The sequence below is a fragment of the Rhinopithecus roxellana genome, chromosome 12 (assembly GCF_007565055.1).
Source record: "Rhinopithecus roxellana isolate Shanxi Qingling chromosome 12, ASM756505v1, whole genome shotgun sequence".
Classification (NCBI taxonomy): domain Eukaryota; kingdom Metazoa; phylum Chordata; class Mammalia; order Primates; family Cercopithecidae; genus Rhinopithecus; species Rhinopithecus roxellana.
This window is the reverse complement of record NC_044560.1, coordinates 25,143,155-25,164,280: the sequence shown is the minus strand read 5'-3', so window position 1 is coordinate 25,164,280 and position 21,126 is coordinate 25,143,155. Positions and strand designations below refer to the sequence as shown.

Here is a 21,126-nt window from a genome sequence, read left to right as displayed (position 1 = left end):
AGGCTGGAGTGCAGTGGTACAATCATCAAGTGATCTTCCCACCTCAGCCTCCCACATAGCTGGGACTACAGGTGCACACCACCATACCTGGCATTTTTTTTTTCTTCTTGGAGATGGGGGGGGGGGCGGGTCTCAGTATTTTGCCCAGGCTGGTCTTGAACTCCTGGCCTCAAGCGATCCTCTCGTGTCAGTCTTCTGAGTTGCTATGATAATAGGCATGAGCTACCACTCCTGGCTCTTAATGTGGTTTTTAATTAGGCAAGTGGTTAATAAGCAAAATTGTAACTTATGAAGTGGTGAAAAGTAGAAACTATCTGTAGTATTTATCTAATGTTGGCTAAGGTCTTGTAGGTCACCTCACTTAACAAATATTTACATAACTTGGAGATAATGAAGATACTGTACAAAATAAATAGAAGGTCAGAGGAATACTTAATTGGCTGGAGGGGATAGGAGAAACTCAAGAAGAGGTAACTCTTTTTTTTTTTTTTGGAGACAGAGTCTCACTCTGTCGCCCAGGCTGGAGTGCAGTGGCCGGATCTCAGCTCACTGCAAGCTCCGCCTCCCGTGTTTACGCCATTCTCCTGCCTCAGCCTCCCGAGTAGCTGGGACTACAGGCGCCCGCCACTTCGCCTGGCTAGTTTTTTTTGTATTTTTAGTAGAGACGGGGTTTCACCGTGTTAGCCAGGATGGTCTCGATCTCCTGACCTCGTGATCCGCCCGTCTCGGCCTCCCAAAGTGCTGGGATTACAGGCTTGAGCCACCGCGCCCGGCCCCAGCTAATTTTTAAATTGTAGAAACGGGGCCCAGTCTGTGTTGCCCCGGCTGGTCTTGAACTCCTGGGCTCAAGTGATCCTCCCATCTTGGCCTCTCAGAGTGCTGGGAATACAGGCATGAGCCCCTGCACCCTGCCTACTTTAAATTTTTAACCTTCATTTCCCCATTATGAATTTCCTGTCATAGATACACAGAAAGTTTTATTTACCCAAGGTATACAGGAATGAAATTACTTTCTATCCATTGTAAAACTAGCTTAGTGTCTAGCTGCATTGTATGATGGTAATATAATAACTTCACCTAGGTGGAGACAAGTTAGGAAGGTAGCGGAAATTATACTCTACTGCTGGAAGTGAGAGGAAAACGTACATACACAAATTATTTGGAAATCTGCATTGGAGAGTCCCCTCTTCCCCGCCCCCCCCCCCGCCAAAGACGGAGTCTTGCTCTGTTTCCCAGGCTGGAGTACGATGGCGAGATCTTGCCTCACTCCTGCCTCTGCCTCCTGGGTTCCAGTAATTCTGCCTCAGCCTCCCTAGTAGCTGGGCTTTCAGGTGTGTACCACCACACACCTGGCTAATTTTTCATATTTTTAGTAAAGATGGGGTTTCACCATTTTGGCCAGGCTGGTCTCAAACTCCTGACCTCATGATCTGCCTCCCTTGGTCTCCCAAAATGCTGGGATTACAGGCATGAGTCACTGCACCCGGCCTTTTTTTTTTTTTTTTCTTAATCAGTTATATCAATATGAATTTGTGGATATTTATTTTGTAGTTTGGGATTCATTGATTGATTGGTTGATTGATTTAGAGATGGAGTCTCCCTCTGTCACCCATGTTGGAGGGCAGTGGTGTGATCTCGGCTCACTGCAGCCTCTGCCTCCCTGGTACTAGCAGTTCTTCTGCCTCAGCCTCCCGAGTAGCTGGGACTACAGGTGCACACCACCACACCTGGCTAATTTTTTGTATTTTAGTAGAAACGGGGTTTCACCGTTTTGCCCAGGCTGGTCTCGAACTTCTGAGTGCAGGCACTCCACCTGCCTCAGTCTGCCAAAGTGCTAGGGTTACAGGCATGAGCCACAGCACCTGGCCTCTACTTTGGGTATTAATCCAGTACCAATTTATTTTGTGGCCCAGCTGTTTCAGTTTTGACCATCAGGAGCTCTTTGATCAGTCTCCTTTGCCCCTTTTACACAATCCCATCAATTTTCTTTTGTTTTGTTTTTAGGGCACTTCCTTACTTTGTGGCAGTACTGGATTCTCCAGGCTCTTCTTATATATTTCCTATCCTTCTCCTGGATTCTGCCATTTCACCAAGGAGCCCTGGTTTCTTTTGTTGGAGAATGGCATTGGAAAGAACATCTGGGTGCTAGGTATGCTTATTACTTGTAGGCCCTTTCAGCTAATAGAACAAGGTGGTAGATGAGTGTATACTAACACATGTATATATATGTGTGTGCGTGTATTATACACCAATTGTAAATATTTCTTTTTTTTTTTTTTTTTTTTTTTTTTTTTTTTTGAGACGGAGTCTCGCTCTGTCGCCCAGGCTGGAGTGCAGTGGCCGGATCTCAGCTCACTGCAAGCTCCGCCTCCCGGGTTTACGCCATTCTCCTGCCTCAGCCTCCTGAGTAGCTGGGACTACAGGCGCCCGCCACCTCGCCCGGCTAGTTTTTTGTATTTTTTTTTAGTAGAGACGGGGTTTCACCGTGTTAGCCAGGATGGTCTCGATCTCCTGACCTCGTGATCCGCCCGTCTCGGCCTCCCAAAGTGCTGGGATTACAGGCTTGAGCCACCGTGCCCGGCCCCAATTGTAAATATTTCTATATGTAACCATCTGTATCTATTTAAACATGAGTTCATCCTGTCTCCTACTCTAATCCATTATCACAGGATCATTCTATTCTCCTTCCTTAACTGTCTGTAAATTCCCACTCCAATAAGAAACTTGGGTCTAGCCATCTGCCAACTATTTACTTAATCGTTCAATGCCAGTATACATATATGGCTGGATTAGTATTGCTAGCCTCTACTTTTGTGAGAAACAACTTTGTCAAGTAGACACTAGTGCTTATATGCAGTTTCTTTTGCCTTTATAGTCTTACAGCTGCCCCTTGTTTCCAAAGTTACTTACGTTAACACCTTTTCCTCCACCCAAGGTGGTCTCATATATTAGTAATGTAGTTAGATTATTTTGTCATAATCTGGGAACCCCAGCCTCCTACACATGTGTTTTGTTTTGTTGTTTTAAATTACATCTATTAAATTTCACTCTTTGATGCTGTGGGTTTTGACAAATGTGGATTGTTAGCTTTGAGTCTTACCGGTTTTATAGAAAACCTTGGAATTTCTCATAGTGACAATTGTCAGTATAAGCTAAGTGACTTGGATATGTCTATCATTTTGATTGTTTAAAACTTTTACAGCTGGGCGTGGTGGGTCACCCCCCCCCCCCCCAATAATCCCAGTGCTTTGGGAGACTGAGGCGGGCGGATCACTTGAGGTCAGGAGTTTGAGACCAGCCTGGCCAATATGGTGAAACCCAGTCTCTACTAAAAATATAGAAATTATCCAGGTGTGGTGGTGTGTGTCTATAGTCCCAGCTACTTGGGAGGCAGAGGTAAGAGAATCGCTTGAACCCACAAGGCAGAGGTTGCAGTGAGCCAAGATTGCGCCTTTGCACTCCAGCCTGAGCGACAGAGTGAGACTCCGTCTTAAAAAACAAAACAAGCCGGGCGTGGTGGCTCAAGCCTGTAATCCCAGCACTTTGGGAGGCCGAGACGGGCGGATCACGAGGTCAGGAGATCGAGACCATCCTGGCTAACACGGTGAAACCCCGTCTCTACTAAAAAATACAAAAAAAACTAGCCGGGCAAGGTGGCGGCGCCTGTAATCCCAGCTACTCGGGAGGCTGAGGCAGGAGAATGGCGTAAACCCGGGAGGCGGAGCTTGCAGTGAGCTGAGATCCGGCCACTGCACTCCAGCCTGGGCGACAGAGCGAGACTCCGTCTCAAAACAAAACAAAACAAAACAAAACAAAAACTTTCCCATCTTAAAATAAAAGAGATCGTGTTTACTTTGCAGTAATTCATCCAGCTCTGCTCTTAGGATTGTCACTTTTCTGTGTTACTTGGATTTTAAAATGCTTTATTATTATTATTATTATTATTATTTTTTTTTTTTTGAGACGGAGTCTTGCTCTGCCGCCCAGGCTGGAGTGCAGTGGCCGGCTCTCAGCTCACTGCAAGCTCCGCCTCCCGGGTTCACGCCATTCTCCTGTCTCAGCCTCCCGAGTAGCTGGGACTACAGGCGCCCGCCTCGTCGCCCGGCTAGTTTTTTGTATTTTTTAGTAGAGACGGGGTTTCACCGTATTAGCCAGGATGGTCTCGATCTCCTGACCTCATGATCTAAAATGCTTTAAAGAATTGAATGGTTTGGGCGAAATACTTTAGGCTCTATCTTTAACTCTGAATCTATTTATCTTTCTAATTTTGCACTCCTTTTAATGTTTTTCTTCTGGGACTTATCACAATTAAAAGTCAGCATTTTTGTTTTGGTTTGGTTTTTGGTTTTTCAGCTGGGCTCCTGACTATTGCAGATTAACATAAAAGTGTAATTATGCCTTTGGTTAAGATTTATTTTTATTTCAGTAAATTCGTCAATGAAGAAGAATAGATTTTATGCTCTACTCCCAACTAAGATGAACTGTCTTACAGATGGCTTTGTGCTTATGGTCATAAGCAAGGCCATGTGAAAGTGTGGTTCAGTGAAGTCTTTCAACACTGAACACCTCAAGAGTATACTTTGCAGCCAGAAGTGAGTCATTAACATCCCTCATCAGTGAGGGACTTTATGATCTTCATTCATGAAAAAATCACTGATATTGATAAGGTGTCTACTAATGTGCCAGATGTACAAAGATAAATATGGCTTAGTCTCTGCTCTCAAGTAGTGTACGGTCTAATGGGGAAAAAAAGGAAGTTAAAATGACGTTTAGAAGTGGGTCATAGAGAGAGATGGTGCTGTGTAAGTGAGCAGGCTTCCTGGTTGACACGTTTTGGGATTAGAAAGATTAAATGGTTCATAGTAAACTGAATGTTTTCAGAGCAGACCTATCTTGTTTAAGGGCCTTTAGCCATTACTCAGATGACATTTGTGTAGCTCATCTCCATATTTTGTTAGTTTGTTTAAATTATGTGAGTAATGAAAGGTGTAGTTGATTCTGGCTTATGTGTTTCAGATGACTTATAAATCCTAGAAAAAAAATCACCTATCAGAATTAAGATGATTCTGGGGCCGGGCGTGGTGGCTCAAGCCTGTAATCCCAGCACTTTGGGAGGCTGAGACAGGCGGATCACGAGGTCAGGAGATCGAGACCATCCTGGCTAACACGGTGAAACCCCATCTCTACTAAAAAATACAAAAAACTAGCCGGGCGAGGTGGCGGGCACCTGTAGTCCCAGCTGCTCGGGAGGCTGAGGCAGGAGAATGGCGTGAATCCGGGAGGCGGAGCTTGTAGTGAGCTGAGATCCGGCCACTGCACTCCAGCCTGGGTGACAGAGCCAGACTCCGTCTCAAAAAAAAAAAAAAAAAAAAAAAAAAGAATTAAGATGATTCTGGCTTGTGTGTTTTAGATGACTTATAAATCCTTAAAAAAAAATCACCTATCAGAATTAACATGATTCTGGCTTGTGTGATTTAGATGACTTATAAATCCTTAAAAAAAATCACCCATCAGAATTAACATGATTCTGGCTTGTGTGTTTTAGATGACTTATAAATCCTTAAAAAAAATCACGTATCGGAATTAACGCAAGACTATATTTTTTCTTTCTTTCTTTTTTTTTTTTGTGAGACAGGGTTTGGTTCTGTTGTCCAGGTTGCAATACAGCGGTGCGATCTTGGCTCACTGTAACCTCTACCTCCTGGACTCAAGTGATCCTCCTACTTTGGCCTCCTGAGTAGCTGAGACTACAAGTGTGCACCACCACACCACGCTAATTTTTGTATTTTTTGTAGAGATGGAGTTTCACCATGTTGCCCAGTCTGGTCTTGAACTCCTGAACTCAAGTGATCCACTTGCCTTGCTTCCCAAAGTCCTGGGATTACAGGCGTGAGCCACCGTGCCCAGCCTCCATTATACCTTTCTACCAAATAAAACATTTTGCTGAATTTAAAACATATGGTTCTCCATATGAAATTTTCGGCTGGATGCAGTGGCTCACGCCTGTAATCCCAGTACTCTAGGAGGCCGAGGTGGGCGAATCACCTGAGGTCAGGAGTTCGAGACCAGCCTGGCCAGCATGGTGAAACCCTGTCTCTACTAAAAATACAAAAATCAGTTGGGCGTGGTGGTGCATGCCTGTAATCCCAGCTACTCTGGAGGCTGAGGTAGGAGAATCGCTTGAGTGAGTTCTACTGCACTCCAGCCTAGGTGACAAAGCCAGACTCTGTCTCAAAAACAAAGCAACAAAAAAAGAAAGTATATTGATGGGTAGTTTGTGGGAATACTTTATTTTTCCATTTAAAAATTTTTCTGTTTTATTAAGGGAATCTTAATTGGGTAACACACTAATGAGTTCACCATTTTTAAAAACTGCAGCTGGTATCTGTTATGAAATTTGGTATGCTTTGTAAAATAGCTTCCTGACTTTGCTTGTCGTAATAGCTCAGTTTGCTAATAGCAACAATGGTTGTGCCAAATTACTCTGTTTCTAGGCTTTTTTTTTTTTTTTTTTTTTGTCAAAACAGACTGTCAGTAATAAGGAGCCTCTAGATTATACTCTTTGTTAGTGTAGAATTTAAAATATTAGTGTGTACTTACGATAAAAACAATTGGGTAAAAAATGTGTTTTTCAGTTTTAGTTTTTTTTTTTTTTTGTCTTAAAGGTAACTCTGTTTTGTTGTTGTTGTTGTTTTGGGACAGAAGCTTGCTCTATTGCCCAAGCTGGAGTGCAGTGGCATGATCTTGGCTCACTGCAGCCTCCACGTCTTGGGTTCAAGAGATCCTCCCACCTCAGCCTCCCATGTAGCTGGGACAACAGATTTGTACTACCATGCCTGGCTAATTTTTTTTTTTTTTTTTTTTTTTTTTGAGGCAGAGTCTCACCAGGCTGGAGTGCAGTGGCGCAATCTCGGCTCACTGCAAACTCCGCCTCCTGGGTTCATGCCCTTCTCCTGCCTCAGCCTTCTGAGTAGCTGGGACTACAGGCGCCCGCCACAACGTCCAGCTAATTTTTTGTATTTTTAGTAGAGATGGGGTTTCACCGTGTTAGCCAGGATGGTCTCGATCTCCTGACCTCGTGATCCACCCACCTCGGCCTTCCAACGTGCTGGGATTACAGGCGTGAGCTACCGTGCCCAGCCAATTTTTGTGTTTTTTATAGAGACAGGGTCTCCCTTTATTGCTTTGGCTGGTCACGAACTCCTAGGCTCAAGCAATCTGCCCATCTTGGCCTTTCGAAGTGTTGGGTTTACTGGTGTGAGCCACTGCACCCAGCTCTAAAGGTAATTCTGTGAGTGGCAAAGGATATCAGCTTAAGGGATAATAATTTGACAATGTTTAATCCCTTTATCTTCTCCAATTTTATTCTTTGAAATCTACCTATTCTTTATTTTTGTTGTTGTTTTTTGATTTTTTGAAACAGAGTCTTGCTGTGTCACCCAGGCTGGAGCGTAGTTGTGTGATCTTGGCTTACTGCAGCATCAACATCCTGGCGCAAACGATCCTTGCACCTCAACCCCCCTGTAGCTGGGACTTCAGGTGTGCGCCACCATGACCAACTAATTTTTGTATTTTTTGTAGAGAAGAGTTTTGTCGTGTTGCCTAGGCTAGTCTCAAACTCCTGGACTCAAGTTTTCTGCCTGCTTTGGCTTCCCAAAGTGCTTGGATTACAGGCGTGAGTCACTACACCTGGCTTCTACCTAGTCTTTAAAACTCAGCTGAAATGCTTGTCTGTGAATCTTCCTTATACTGGTTGGAAGCCATCTCTTCCTTGAACCGCTAAAGCTTCTTGTTTTGTCTCATAGGTCATTTATTATATAATGCTCTGTGTTGGTATTATTAATTTATGTATCCTTGGCTCTTACTAGGTCAATCTCTTTGAGAGCAAATAGTGACATATCTTCTTTTTGTACCTTGTATGGGAGCTAAGCACGGTATATTTTTTCTTTTTGTGTTTTTAATATTTGATAGTAGTCAAGCTTGCAATAAGCACAGTATTTTTACATAGAGCAAATGTTTCATTGATATTTGTTGAATGCACAGAGTAGGGTAGAATTTTTAATTTTGTCCTTTTTCTACTTTCTATAACTTTTTCATTTGAGTTGATACAATGATAATGGTGGTATATTCATAAGAAGGCTTATTGTCTTAGATTGAATCATTTTATGGTCTATCTATCTCTCATTCAACAGTATTTTATATTTTCAAGAGTAGCATTTAGTACTTAGCCTCCATTAGTGCTGCTGAGGTGGTTAATTTTATGAGTTCATAATGACATCTGTTCAGGGTTGCTGCTTTGTCCCTAAAACCTCAGAAGCCCTCATGCTGTGGGATGACTGTGGGTGCCTACATTCAGTCCAGTCCCTTCTTCTTTTTTTTTTTTTTTTTCACTTCTCAGCCTCCCAAAGTGCTGGGATTACAGGCGTGAGCCACCACACCTGGCCTAATGATGTAATTTCTATTATAAAATAACGACTGGGCACAGTGACTTATACCTGTATTCCCAGCACTTTGGAACATTGGGACAGAGGATCACTTGAGCCTAGGAGTTAAAGGCTGCAGTGAGCTATAATTGTGCCACTGTACAATTATAGCCTGGGTGACAGAGCAGAACCCTATCTTTATTTTTTATTTTATTTATTTATTTTTTTGAGACAGAGTTTCGCTCTTGTTGCCCAGGCTGGAGTACAATGGCACGATCTCGGCTCACTGCAACCTCTGCCTCCCAGGTTCAAGCAGTTCTCCTGCCTCAGCCTCCCAAGTAGCTGTGATTACAGGCATGCGCCACCATGCCCAGATAATTTTTGTTTTTTTAGTAGAGACGGGGTTTCTCCTTGTTGAGGCTGGTCTCGAACTCCTGACGTCAGGTGATTCGTCCACCCTGGCCTCCCAAAGTGCTGGGTTTATAGGCGTGAGCCACGGCGCTCGGCCAGAACCCTATCTTAAAAAAAAAAAAAAACCCATGCAAGCTCAGCACAAAGGTGTTCTGAGTAGACATGTCAGTAAACCGTACACTCATTTGAATGCCTAGTGCTAAGAAGACAAAGATGCCTAGGCCAATGGTCGTGTCCCCAGGGAGCTCAGATTCCAGTACATTCATTCAATCCGTTGGGGAAGCTGAGAAGGTCTAACACAAATGTGAAAGGTGAGAAGGACTTCTTTTAAACAGTTTCATGAAAACTACATTCACTGAGTTAGTATACTTAGGTGTGAAAAGTTTATAGGGCTTCTTTTGGCATGAAAACAAGAAAAACTCAGGGTTTCAAAATGCCTCTATATCCTTGGGGGAATATGAGTGATGATTTTGTTACCTAATCATGGAAGTGAAAAAGAAGTGCTATGCAAATTGGTGTTGGGCATGTAATTACAGAGGAGTTGCATCTGAGCTCACCCATGTGTGTTCTCCTTGGCATCTGTTCCTAGGGCCAAATTAGCAAACATGCCCTCAAAGGTATGGGGTTTGATGTTTTTGTGGAGGGTGTAACAGTTGAATGGTGGAAATTGCTTAATATTGGCTATTACAGCAGTATGAGTCTCTTTATGTTGGCTTGCTATTGTATTTTCAGACAATTTGGAAAGAGAGTGAGTTGTTTTATTGAATCAAATTTATTCTGATTGGGAAAAATAGTAATGTAAATAATCTTTTGCAGCCTCCATTGATTCATTTTGTTCTGCAACAGACCTTAGGCTTATAGTCTGTCAAAATGTAGAAGGGAGCAACTGTATTTGAGATGCTGTATTTAATTTAAATGTCAACCTTGCAGCCAAACCAATCCATTTCTTTGGACTCTTTTCCTTGGTTAATTTTAGAACTGAGTGGAGGTTAAAAACATAAGAAAGTTAGGTTGGGCACGGTGGCACACGGCTGTAATCCCAGCACTTTGGGAGTCTGAGGTGGGTGGATCACTTGAGGTCAGGAGTTTGAGACCAACCTGGCTAACATGGTGAAACCCTGTTTCTACGAAAAATACAAAAATTTGATCATGCCACTGCACTCAACCTGGGGCACAGAGAGAGACTCCCATCTCAAAAAAAAAAAAAAAAAAAAATTAGCTGGGCATGGTGGCACGTGCCAGCTACTTGAGAGGTTCAGGTGGGAGAATCACTTCAACCTGGGAGGCACAGGTTGCAGTGAGCTGAGATCGTACCACTTCACTCCAACCTGGGTGACAGTGAGACCCTACCTCAAAAAAAAAATTATATATATGTGTGTGTATATATATATGTATATATATTTATATATGTATATATGAAAGTTAATAAATCAGGGAAGTTAGCCAGTAGGAAATGATAATATACAAGGGAACGAGTAAGAGGAACTATGGGAAGTGGTATTTTTCCATACCATAAAAGGCATGGTTTGATATATTTTTTTTTTTTTCCCCCTGATATGGAGTTTGCTTTCGTTGCCCAGGCTAGAGTGCATGGCGTGATCTCGGCTTACTGCAACCTCTGCCTCTCCAGTCCAAGCCATTCTCTTGCCTTAACCTCCTGAGTAGCTGGGATTACAGGCACCTGCCACCACGCCCAGCTAGTGTTTTGTATTTTTAGTAGAGACAGGTGAAGGGGTGGCCTGCCCCTCCACACTGTGGGTGTTTCTCGTTAGGTGGAACGAGAGACTTGAGAAAAGAAATAAGACACAGAGACAAAGTATAGAGAAAGAAAAGCGGGGCCCAGGGGACCGGCGCTCAGCTTACAGAGGACCCACGCCGGCACCTGTCTCTGAGTTCTCTTAGTATTTATTGATAATTATCTTTACCATCAAAAAGATAAGGGAGTGGCAGGACAATAGGATCATTTTAGGGAGAAAATCAGCAGTAAGACATATAGATAAAGATCTTTGTGACCTGAATAAGTTCAAAAGAAAATGCTGTGCCTTGAGATGCATATGCAAACATCTCCATAAACCTTTTAGCAGTATTGCTCCAGCAAATCCCACCTTATTCCTAAAGGTGGTTTTCTCTTTGCTCAGTAAACAAAGCACACAATGGGTTTTACACGGAGATGTTCCATTGCCCAGGGATGGGCAGGAGACAAATGTTTTTCTCTTACTAGAGATTAAGAGAATGGTGATGACCTTTAACCACAAGCAGCCTTTAGGCACTTGTTTAACAAAGCATTCTGTACAGCCCAAAATCCTTTAAACCTTAAGTCACCACAGCACATATCTCTTGCAAGGACAAAGTTGGGGGTAGGGTCACAGATTAACAGCATCTCAAATACAGAACCAAATGGAGTCTCTTAAATCTACTTCTTTCTATATAGACACAGTAACAGGCTGACCTCTCTTTTCCCCACAGACGGGGTTTCACCATATTGGCCAGGCTGGTCTTGAACTCCTGACCTCAGGTGATCCACCCGCCTTGGACTCCCAAAGTGCTGGGATTACAGGCATGAGCCATCACACTCGGCGTATGTTTTAAGACAGGAATTTGGGCTGGAAATGGAGGTCTCTGTTGTTTGAAAGGCCTCCCTCTAGCAAGTCAGTCATGTTGAAAAACATTTTATCCACATGAGCATGGAAGGAGGCCTAACTAGGATCGTTTTTCTTTTCTTTTCTCTTCTTTTTCTGAGATGGAGTCTTACTCTGTCACCCAGGCTGGAGGGCAGTGGCATAATCTCGGCTCACTGCAATGTTAACTCCCAGGTTCAAGCAATTCTTTTGCCTTAGCCTCCCGAGTATCTGGGACTACAGGCACGCGCCACCATGCCCGGCTAATTTTTGTATTTTTAGTAGAGACGGGGTTTCACCATGTTGGCCAGGCTGGTCTCAAACTCCTGACCTTGTGATCCGCCTGCCTCAGCTTCCCAAAGTGCTGGGATTACAGGCGTGAACCACCACACCTGGCCTGGGATCCTTTTTCTAATACAGTTTTCAGGAAACCCATTTTAATACTCTTCTGCTTTTGGGGAATGAAGGGAATTGCTCCCTTCTCACCATCACTGGCTTTCCCCCACACCACCAGGTGGACTTAAGCCGCTCCAGTCCTTCCAAGTAGCCACCAATTGCTGATTATCACTAAGATTCTAATAGCCACTGTGCTAGGACACATTTGTAGTATCATGAGCTTTCAGCCATTTTGGTAGATAAATTATCTTGGAAGCAATTTTATGAGTTCATGTTTTCATTTTCCTTAATGTGATTCTTCCAGTTTTAAAAGATGTTACACATAATTAGTGCATGAATTACTGCAGTGGTAGAGATGAGGTAGGAGGTTTCTGTTCTCTGCTCTCCCCCCTCTGTCACTTTTTGGAACATTTTAGATCTTTCTCAAAGCCCCAAAGTATATTTCGAGATTACTCTTCTCTTCGTCCCTGCCCCCCCGCAACCCAGCTTTTCCCAATTCTGGGAAGAACTGGGAAGAGAAGACCCTTATTATTCTTACTTTCATCAGTGCTAGAGGGAATGCTGGAAATTTGTAAAGTGGGGTGGCATAGTAAATAATATGGTTAGATGTGTGTGGAGCAAGGGAAATAAATGTATTAAAAAATAATAAAAATATCCCTTCAAAAGGACTGTCCATCTGTAAGGAAGCTAGCTGAAGCTGTTAGCTCCTTTAGTGTCTGCCTCAGCTTTAGAGCCTTCTGCCAGTGGTTGAGCGAAGCAGTGATTAAGAGCCTTGCCTTTTCTGCCCAGTACTACATTTCCCTGAGTGGCTGTCTTTGCTCCCAAGCTCTCTGTTGGACAGGCTTTGTCAGGTCTGCATTGTGGTCTGATGGTTCCTCCTGCCCAGTCCTGCTCTTTCTGCACTTCTTCCAGAAGTTACTTACCATTAAACTTTTTTCATTCTGAATTCTGTTTAGCATCTGTTTCCTGGAGAATCTAATCTGCAGCACAGTTCTTACATAAAACACCCTATTTCCTTCATTTTACTGGTTTTACCTCAGACTTTGCGTATCATGTCATAGGAGTATAAATGAGGTGCCTGCCTCTGTGTGTATGTTTTCTTTGTAGAAAATTTAGGGACAACAGATAAACACAAAGAAGACATTTTTAAAATTATTAATAATATTCTCACTAGAAGTAACTGCTGATAATGGCTTATTTTGGCAAACTTCATTTATTTAAGATGGAGTCTTGCTCCGTCGCCCAGGCTGGAGTGCAGTGGAGTGACCTCAGCTCACTGCAACCTCTGCCTCCTGGATTCAAGTGATTCTCCTGCCTCAGTTTCCTGAGTAGCTGGGATTACAGGCACATGCCACCACACCCGACTAATTTTTGTGTTTTTAGTAGACATGGGGTTTCATCGTGCTGGCCATGCTGGTCTCAAACTCCTAACCTCAGGTGATCCACCTGCCTTGGCCTCCCAAAGTTCTGGGATTACAGGCATGAGCCACTGCAACCCAGCCAGTATTTTGACAAACTTTAGAGAAATGCGTGAGTATTCAGCTCAGTAAATTTTTTACAAACAAAAAACATCTGTGTAACCAGTACCCAATCAGGAAACAGAACTTTACTAGTACCTCAGATACCTTACTTGTAATAGCATAAATTTTGCCTCATTTTGAACTTAATATCATTGTAATCATACAGTATATATTCTTCTTTTTTTTTTTCTACGAGACAGGGTCTCACTCTGTTGCCCAGGCTGGAGTCCAGTGGTGTGATCATGGCTTCCTGTAGCCTCGAACTCTTGGGCTCAAGCAATCCTCCTGTTCAGCCTCCTGGGTAGGTGGGACCACAGATGTGTGCCACCACACCTGGTTAATTATTTTTTTGTAGAGATGGTGCCTCACTTTGTTGCCCAGGCTGGTCTCAAATTCCTGACCTCAAATGATCCTTCTGCTTTGGCTTACTAAAGCATTGGGATTATAGGGATGAACCACTGTGCTTGCCCATTCTTCTGTGTTCTGTTTTTTGTTTTTGTTTTTGAGATGGAGTCTCGCTGTATTGTCTAGGCTGGAGTGCAGTTGCCCAATCTTGGCTAACTGCAACCTCTGCCTCCCAGGTTCAAGTGATTCTCCTGCCTCATCCTCCCAAGTAACTGGGATTACAGGCACGTGCGCCACCAAGCCCGGCTAAATTTTGGTTTTTTGTTTGTTTGTTTGTTGAGACAATCTCACTCTATTGCCCAGGCTGGAGTGCATTGGAGTGATCTCGGCTCATTGCAACCCCCGCCTTCCAGGTTCAAGTGATTCTCATGCCTTTACCTCCCTAGAAGCTGGGACTACAGGCATACGCCACCATGCCCGGCTAGTTTTTGCATTTTTAGTAGAGATGGAGTATCACCATGTTGACCAGGCAGGTCTTAAACTCCTGACCTCAGATGATCCACCTACCTCGTCCTCCCAAAGTGCTGGGATTACAGGTGTGAGCCACTGGGCCTGGCCTAATTTTTATATTTTTCAGTAGAGACTGGGTTTCACCATGCTGGCCAGGCTGGTCTTGATCTCCTGACCTCAGGTAATCCGCCTGCCTCGGCCTCCCAAAGTGTTGGGATTACAGGCGTAGGCCACCGCATCTGGCCTTCTATCTTCTTTTGCTTAACATTATGTTTGAGAGATTTATTTATATGTATGTAACCTGTGGTTCTTTCCTCTATAATATTTCATGGCGAATGTACCACAATTTATCTGTTCTGTTGTTGATAGACATTCATGTTCTAGTTTTTTACTGCCTGGATCTCTTATGATATTTTCTATTGTAAATATTGCCTTGTATTTGGTATTTTAGCAAGTGAAGCCTATTCTTGGAACATTTACTATCTTCTTTCTTTTTGTTTGTTTGTTTTTTTTGTTTGAGACAGAGTCTTGCTCTGTGGCCCAGGCTGGAGTGCAATGGCATGATCTCGGCTCACTGCAACCTCTGTCTCCCAGGTTCAAGTGATTCTCCTGCCTCAGTCTCCTGAGTAGCTGGGATTACAGGCACGCTCCACTACACCTGGCTAATTTTTGTATTTTTAGTAGAGACGGGGTTTCACCATGTTGCCCACATTGGTCTCAAACTCCTGACCTAAGGTGATCTGCCCGCCTCAGAATCCCAAAGTGCTGGGATTACAGGCATTAGCCAGTGCACCCAACCAAGAATTACTATATTTTGTAAATGGAAATAACCACTACTAAAAACAGAATGCTATAAATAGAATGATGTCTTTTGTTTCTGGCAAAGTTAACTCGGGGTCAATGCCGCAGTTGCAGGCACTGCTGGCGAGTATTCTCGGGGCAAACAGGAAAAAGGTTAAGTGACTCATCTTGCATAAAAGCTTAGAAAAACTGTTCTTTCTTTTCTTTCTTTCTTTCTTTCTTTCTTTCTTTCTTTCTTTCTTTTTTTTTTTTTTTTTTTTTTTTTTTTTTGAGTTGGAGGTTTGCTCTTGTTGCCCAGGCTGGAGTGCAGTGGCACGATCTCAACTCACTGCAACTCTGCCTCCCAAGTTCAAGTGATTGTCCTGCCTCAGCCTCCTGAGTAACTGGGATTACAGGCATGTGCCACTCTGCCCGGCTAATTTTGAATTTTTGGTAGAGACGGGGTTTCTCCATGTTGGTCAGGCTGGTCTCAAACTTCTGACTTCAGGCGATCCGCCCGCCTTGGCCTCCCAGAGTGCTGGGAATGTGAGCCACTGTGCCTGCGAAAAACTGTTATTTCTTAACCCATATTCTCAGAATGTTATCTTTGCAGGACCCAGAGTTAGTTTTTCCTTCGAAGTTTGAAGTCTTAGATCATTGTTACTGGCCAAGGAGGCTAGTTGCTCTTCCCTTTGCTGTCAGTCAGTCAGATTCTTGAGTTAGAGGAATTGTTGGAGAACAAGTTTTCTGGTTTATGGTTATACCAGAACTTGGCTGCCACTCTGGTTTTCAGTGAAGACAAAAATGTAATCAGAAGCCTTTGGGGATGGGCTTCGTATTTGAGCTGTACCTGTCGAATTAAGGTGGCTCACAACTGGTGTTGGAAAGTGCTGAAGAGCAGATTTCATACTGAGAGTGGAAACGAAATTATGAAGAGCTTAGATGTGCATGCCTGAATTGTTTTTGAGCTGCTTTCAGTGCAATACTGATATTTGTGTTTTACCTATTACAGCTTATTTGTGTTTTACCTATTACAGCTGTTGAGTGGAATGTCATGGCCAGCTCCTCAGACAGTGAAGATGACAGTTTCATGGCTGTGGACCAGGAAGAAACTGTGCTGGAAGGGACAATGGAGCAAGATGAGGAGCCCCACCCACTATTGGAGGCTGATGAGACTAGACATAATAGGTCCATGTCGGAGCTGCCAGAAGAGGTTTTGGAGTATATCCTGTCCTTTCTCTCACCATATCAGGAGCACAAAACTGCGGCCCTTGTCTGCAAACAGTGGTATCGACTTATCAAAGGTACTGTGGATAGGAGAAAGGTTTATTTATTGATTTCAAATTTCATTGATTTATTTTTAGACTCCAAATTTAGTTTTTTTCCTCCCTTAAATGTATTATGGTTATAAAACCTGGTATTAGACAATACTACATTTTCTTTTTTTTCTTACCCTGGTTAGTTTAAAGAACAGCTTGAATACTAAAGTATCTAATCCCATTTGCATTTTTTAAAATGAGGATTCTTTTTAAAAGCTTCATATTCTTAGAGTGGATCTGGTTAATCGTATTGTTCTTTTTTTTGTTTTGTTTTTGAGACAGAGTCTCGCTCTGTCGCCCAGGGTAGAATCCAGCCAGTGGCACAATCTCAGCTCACTGCAAGCTCCCCCTCCCGGGTTCACGCCATTCTCCTGCCTCAGCCTCTGGAGTAGCTGAGTCTACAGGCGCCCGTTACCACGCCCGGCTAGTTTTTTGTATTTTTAGTAGAGATGGGGTTTTACTGTGATAGCCAGGATGGTCTCGATCTCCTGATCCATCCACCTCGGCCTCCCAAGTGAATTAATAGTATTGTTCTTGAATGGGCAAAATAGAAATGGATATGGGATAATAGTAATACCCAATGTGAACATAGCTTTTATCATGTGTCAAGCACTATTGTAACTGCTTTACATTCACATAGCAAACTATGACTAGAACATACTGGAAATTGTTTTTTTTTTTTTTTTTTGAGATGGAGCTTGCTCTGTGGCCCAGGCTGGAGTGCAGTGGCCGGATCTCAGCTCACTGCAAGCTCCGCCTCCCGGGTTTACACGATTCTCCTGCCTCAGCCTCCCGAGTAGCTGGAACTACAGGCGCCCGCCACCTCGCCCGGCTAGTTTTTTGTATTTTTTAGTAGAAACGGGGTTTCACCGAGTTAGCCAGGATGGTCTCAATCTCCTGACCTCGTGATCCGCCTGTCTCGGCCTCCCAAAGTGCTGGGATTACAGGCTTGAGCCACCGCGCCCGGCCAACATACTGCATTTTATAGATGACAGAACTGAGTGTGAGGCACAGTTAACTTATTTACATGGGTAGTAAATACAGGATTAAAGATTCACATTCAGGCAATCTGGCTTTAGAGTCCATGCTCTGATTAAGGCTACATATTGTCTCTGAGTAGCTACTTTTAGCAACTGTGCTTTCTTGAAAGCATTTGTCACTTGATTTTATCTCTAAACAGCAAAGACCCTATGTACATCTTTTACTTTTTAAAATATGTTTCTTGGCCGGGTGCAGTGGCTCACGCCTGTAATCCCAGCACTTTGTGAGGCTGACACAGCGGATCACCTGAGATCAGGAGTTCGAGACCAGCCAGGCCGACAAGGTGAAACCCTGTCTCTACTGAAAATACAAAAATTAGCTGGACGTGGTGGTGGGTGCCTATAATCCCAGCTACTGGGGAGGCTGAGGCAGGAGAATTGCTTGAACCCAGGAAGTGGAGGTTGCAGTGAGCCGAGATCACGCCACTGGACTCCAGCCTGGGCGACAGAGCAAGATTCTGGTCCTTTTTTCATCCTTTTCCTAATCAAGATTTCAGCTTTTTGCTAAATGTTTAGGTTGCTAGACATGCTGTATTTTTAATTAGCAGAAAGCAGTTTGTGGCTTCATTGCATCTTAAGGAGAAAGGGCCCGCTTTTTGTTTGAAGATGATCAATCAAGTTGAGTAATTTTTGATCAAGCGAGGGTTGTCTCGATGTGTTCTTTCCTGGGGGAACAAGGCAACCAGAGATATAACAGAGAACAATCTTTAGATCAGAATCAATCAGTTTTAAAATGTTTTCCTTGCATCAAGGTGGTTCTCATGGGGAGGGGAGTCCTTGTCAACTCCCAAAATCCACCTAGAGGGCTAACAGCCAGCTATATTGAAACTACTCTATGGGCCCTGTGCTTATTTGATTATAACTGCTAATACTGGCACACACAGCCTGCTTCTATATTCTGAGTTGACGAGCTCTTCAGGAGAGATTGGCTCCCTGCACTGTGGAAATACATGCTTTCACTTCTCAAATAAAGGGAGGAAAACCACAGGTAAGGGACTGTGATTTAATCAAATTTATGAATTTATCCTAGGTTTTTTTTGGCAGTCTTATTTTGGTTTTCTTTTCTTTTTTCTTTTCTCTCTTCTCCCTATCCTATCCTATCCTTTTCTTTTTTCTTTTCTTTTCTTTCTTTTTTATTTATTTTTATTTTTATTTTTTTTGAGACGGAGTCTCACTCTGTCGCAGGGGCTGGAGTGCAGTGGCCGGATCTCAGCTCACTGCAAGCTCCGCCTCCTGGGTTCATGCCATTCTCCTGCCTCAGCCTCCCGAGTAGCTGGGACTACAGGCGCCCGCCACCTCGCCCGGCTAGTTTTTTGTATTTTTTAGTAGAGACGGGGTTTCACAGTGTTAGCCAGGATGGTCTCGATCTCCTGACCTCGTGATCCGCCCGTCTCGGCCTCCCAAAGTGCTGGGATTATAGGCTTGAGCCACCGCGCCCGGCCTCTTTTTTAATTTTTTTTAAGAAAAGAACCCTACCCTAGTACTCACAGTCTTAGATCGATCTTTCTGGCAGAAGTCTCCCATGAGATAGTTTTGTTTCTTTGTTTTAAATTTTAATAGACTTTTTTTTTTTTAAGAGCACTTTTAGGTTCACAGCAAAATTGAGCAGGAGAAACAGATTCCTCTGAGCGGGCACAGTGGTTCATGCCTGTATTCCCAGCACTTTGAGAGGCCAATGTGGGTGGATCACATGAGATCAGGAGTTCAAGACTAGCCTGCCAACATGGTGAAACCTCATCTCTACTAAAAATACAAAAATTAGCTGGGCATGGTGGTGGGTGCTTGTAGTCCCAGCTACGCGGGAGACTGAGACAGGAGAATTGTTTGAACCTGGGAGGCAGAGGTTGCAGTGCGCCAAGATCGAGCCACTGCACTGGAGTCTGGATGACAGAGTGAGATTCCATCTCAAAAAAAAAAAGAAACAAAACCAATTTCTCATTTACCCCCTACCCTGACACATGTATAGCCTCTTCCATTATCAGCATCCCCCACCAGAGTGGTACATGTGTTACAATTGATGAACCTATACTGAAACATCGTTATTATCCCAAAGTCCATATTTTACCTTAATGTTCATGCTTGGTGTTGTGTATTCTATGGGTTTGGATGAATGTATAATGACACATATCCACTGTTATAATATCATAATAGCTTCACTGCCCTAAAAATCCTGTATACTCTCCCTCTTTATCCTTTCCTTCCACCAGCCTCTGGCAATCACTGATTTTTTTACTGTCTCCATAGTTTTGCCTTTTCTAGATGGTCCTATAGTTGGAATCATACAGTATATAGCCTTTTCCGATTGGCTTCTTTCACTTAGTAATATTTGCATTTAAGTTTCCTCCTTTTTTTTGGAGACAGGGTCTTGCTTTGCTGCCCAGGCTGGAGTGCATTGGTGTGATTTTGGCTAACTGCAGCCTCCACCTCCTGGGCTCAAGTGATCCTCCCATCTCAGCCACTGGAATAGCTGGGACCACAGGTGCGCACCACCATGCCTGTGTAATTTAAAAAAAAAGTTTTATAGAGACAGGATCTTGCTGTGTTTTTTTTTTTTTTTTTTTTTTTTTTGAGACGGAGTCTGGCTCTGTCGCCCAGGCTGGAGTGCGGTGGCCGGATCTCAGCTCACTGCAAGCTCCACCTCCCAGGTTTAGGCCATTCTCCTGCCTCCGCCTCCCAAGTAGCTGGGACTACAGGCGCCCGCCTCGTCGCCCGGCTAGTTTTTTGTATTCTTTAGTAGAGACGGGGTTTCACCGTATTAGCCAGGGTGGTCTCGCTCTCCTGACCTTGTGATCCGCCCGTCTCGGCCTCCCAAAGTGCTAGGATTACAGGCTTGAGCCACCGCGCCCGGCCTCTAGGATCTTGCTGTTACCCAGGCTAGTCTCAAACTCCTGAGCTCCAGTGATTTCCCGCCTCAGCTTCCAAAAGTGCTGGGATCATAGGCGTGAGCCGCCGTGCCCGGCTTCCTCCATTTCTTTTCTTTTCTTTTCTTTTTTTTTTTTTTTGAGACTCCCTCGCTGTGTCGCCCAGGCTGGAGTGCAGTGGCGCGATCTCGGCTCACTGCAAGCTCCGCCTCCCGGGTTCACGCCATTCTCCCGCCTCAGCCTCCGAGTAGCTGGGACTACAGGCGCCCACCACCATGCCCGGCTAGTTTTTTGTATTTTCAGTAGAGACGGGGTTTCACCATGTTAGCCAGGATGGTCTTAATCTCCTGACCTCGTGATCCACCCGCCTCGGCCTCCCAAAGTGCTGGGATTACAGGCTTGAGCCACTACGCCCGGCTCTCCATTTCTTCCATGATTTCTTTTTTTGTTAGTGCTGAGTAATATTTCATTGTCTAGATGCACACCGCAGTTTGTTTACCCATTCAGTTACTGAAAGGGCATCTTGGTTGCTTCCAAGGTTTTATAATTATGAATAAAGCTGGTGTACATCCATGTGCAGGTTTTTCTGTGGACATAAGTTTTCAACTCTTTTGGGTAAATTCCAAGGTACACAATTGCTGGATCATATGGTAAGAGCATAGTTAGTTTTGTAAGGTAGTGCCAAACTGTTTTAAGTGGCTGAACCATTTTGTACTCCCACTAGCAGTGAATGAGAGTTCCTTTTGCTCCACAGTCTCACCAGCATTTGTAGTAGTAGTTGGGATTTTCATCATTCTCATAGATGTGTAGTGGTATTTCATTTTAATTAGCATTTCCCTGATGACAAATGATATGGAGCATATTTTCATGTGCTTATGTGTTATCCACGTATCTTCTTCGGTG

The 21,126-nt window shown here is 43.8% G+C and overlaps 1 protein-coding gene across 2 annotated transcripts in view; it reads left to right on the top strand.

The window, feature by feature from the left end:
* Nucleotides 1-21,126, top strand: part of FBXO42 (F-box protein 42) — a 95,688-nt gene that overhangs the window by 12,697 nt on the left and 61,865 nt on the right. The window contains exons 1-2 of one of the 2 annotated variants that reach the window (XM_030912701.1): nucleotides 1,992-2,149; nucleotides 16,041-16,307. In XM_030912701.1, the coding sequence (XP_030768561.1) occupies nucleotides 16,058-16,307 (250 nt within the window). In that variant the 5' untranslated portion in view covers nucleotides 1,992-2,149; nucleotides 16,041-16,057. Of the gene's footprint in view, nucleotides 1-1,991; nucleotides 2,150-16,040; nucleotides 16,308-21,126 lie in introns of those variants that run through there. The other variant, XM_030912700.1, reaches the window with a different exon arrangement.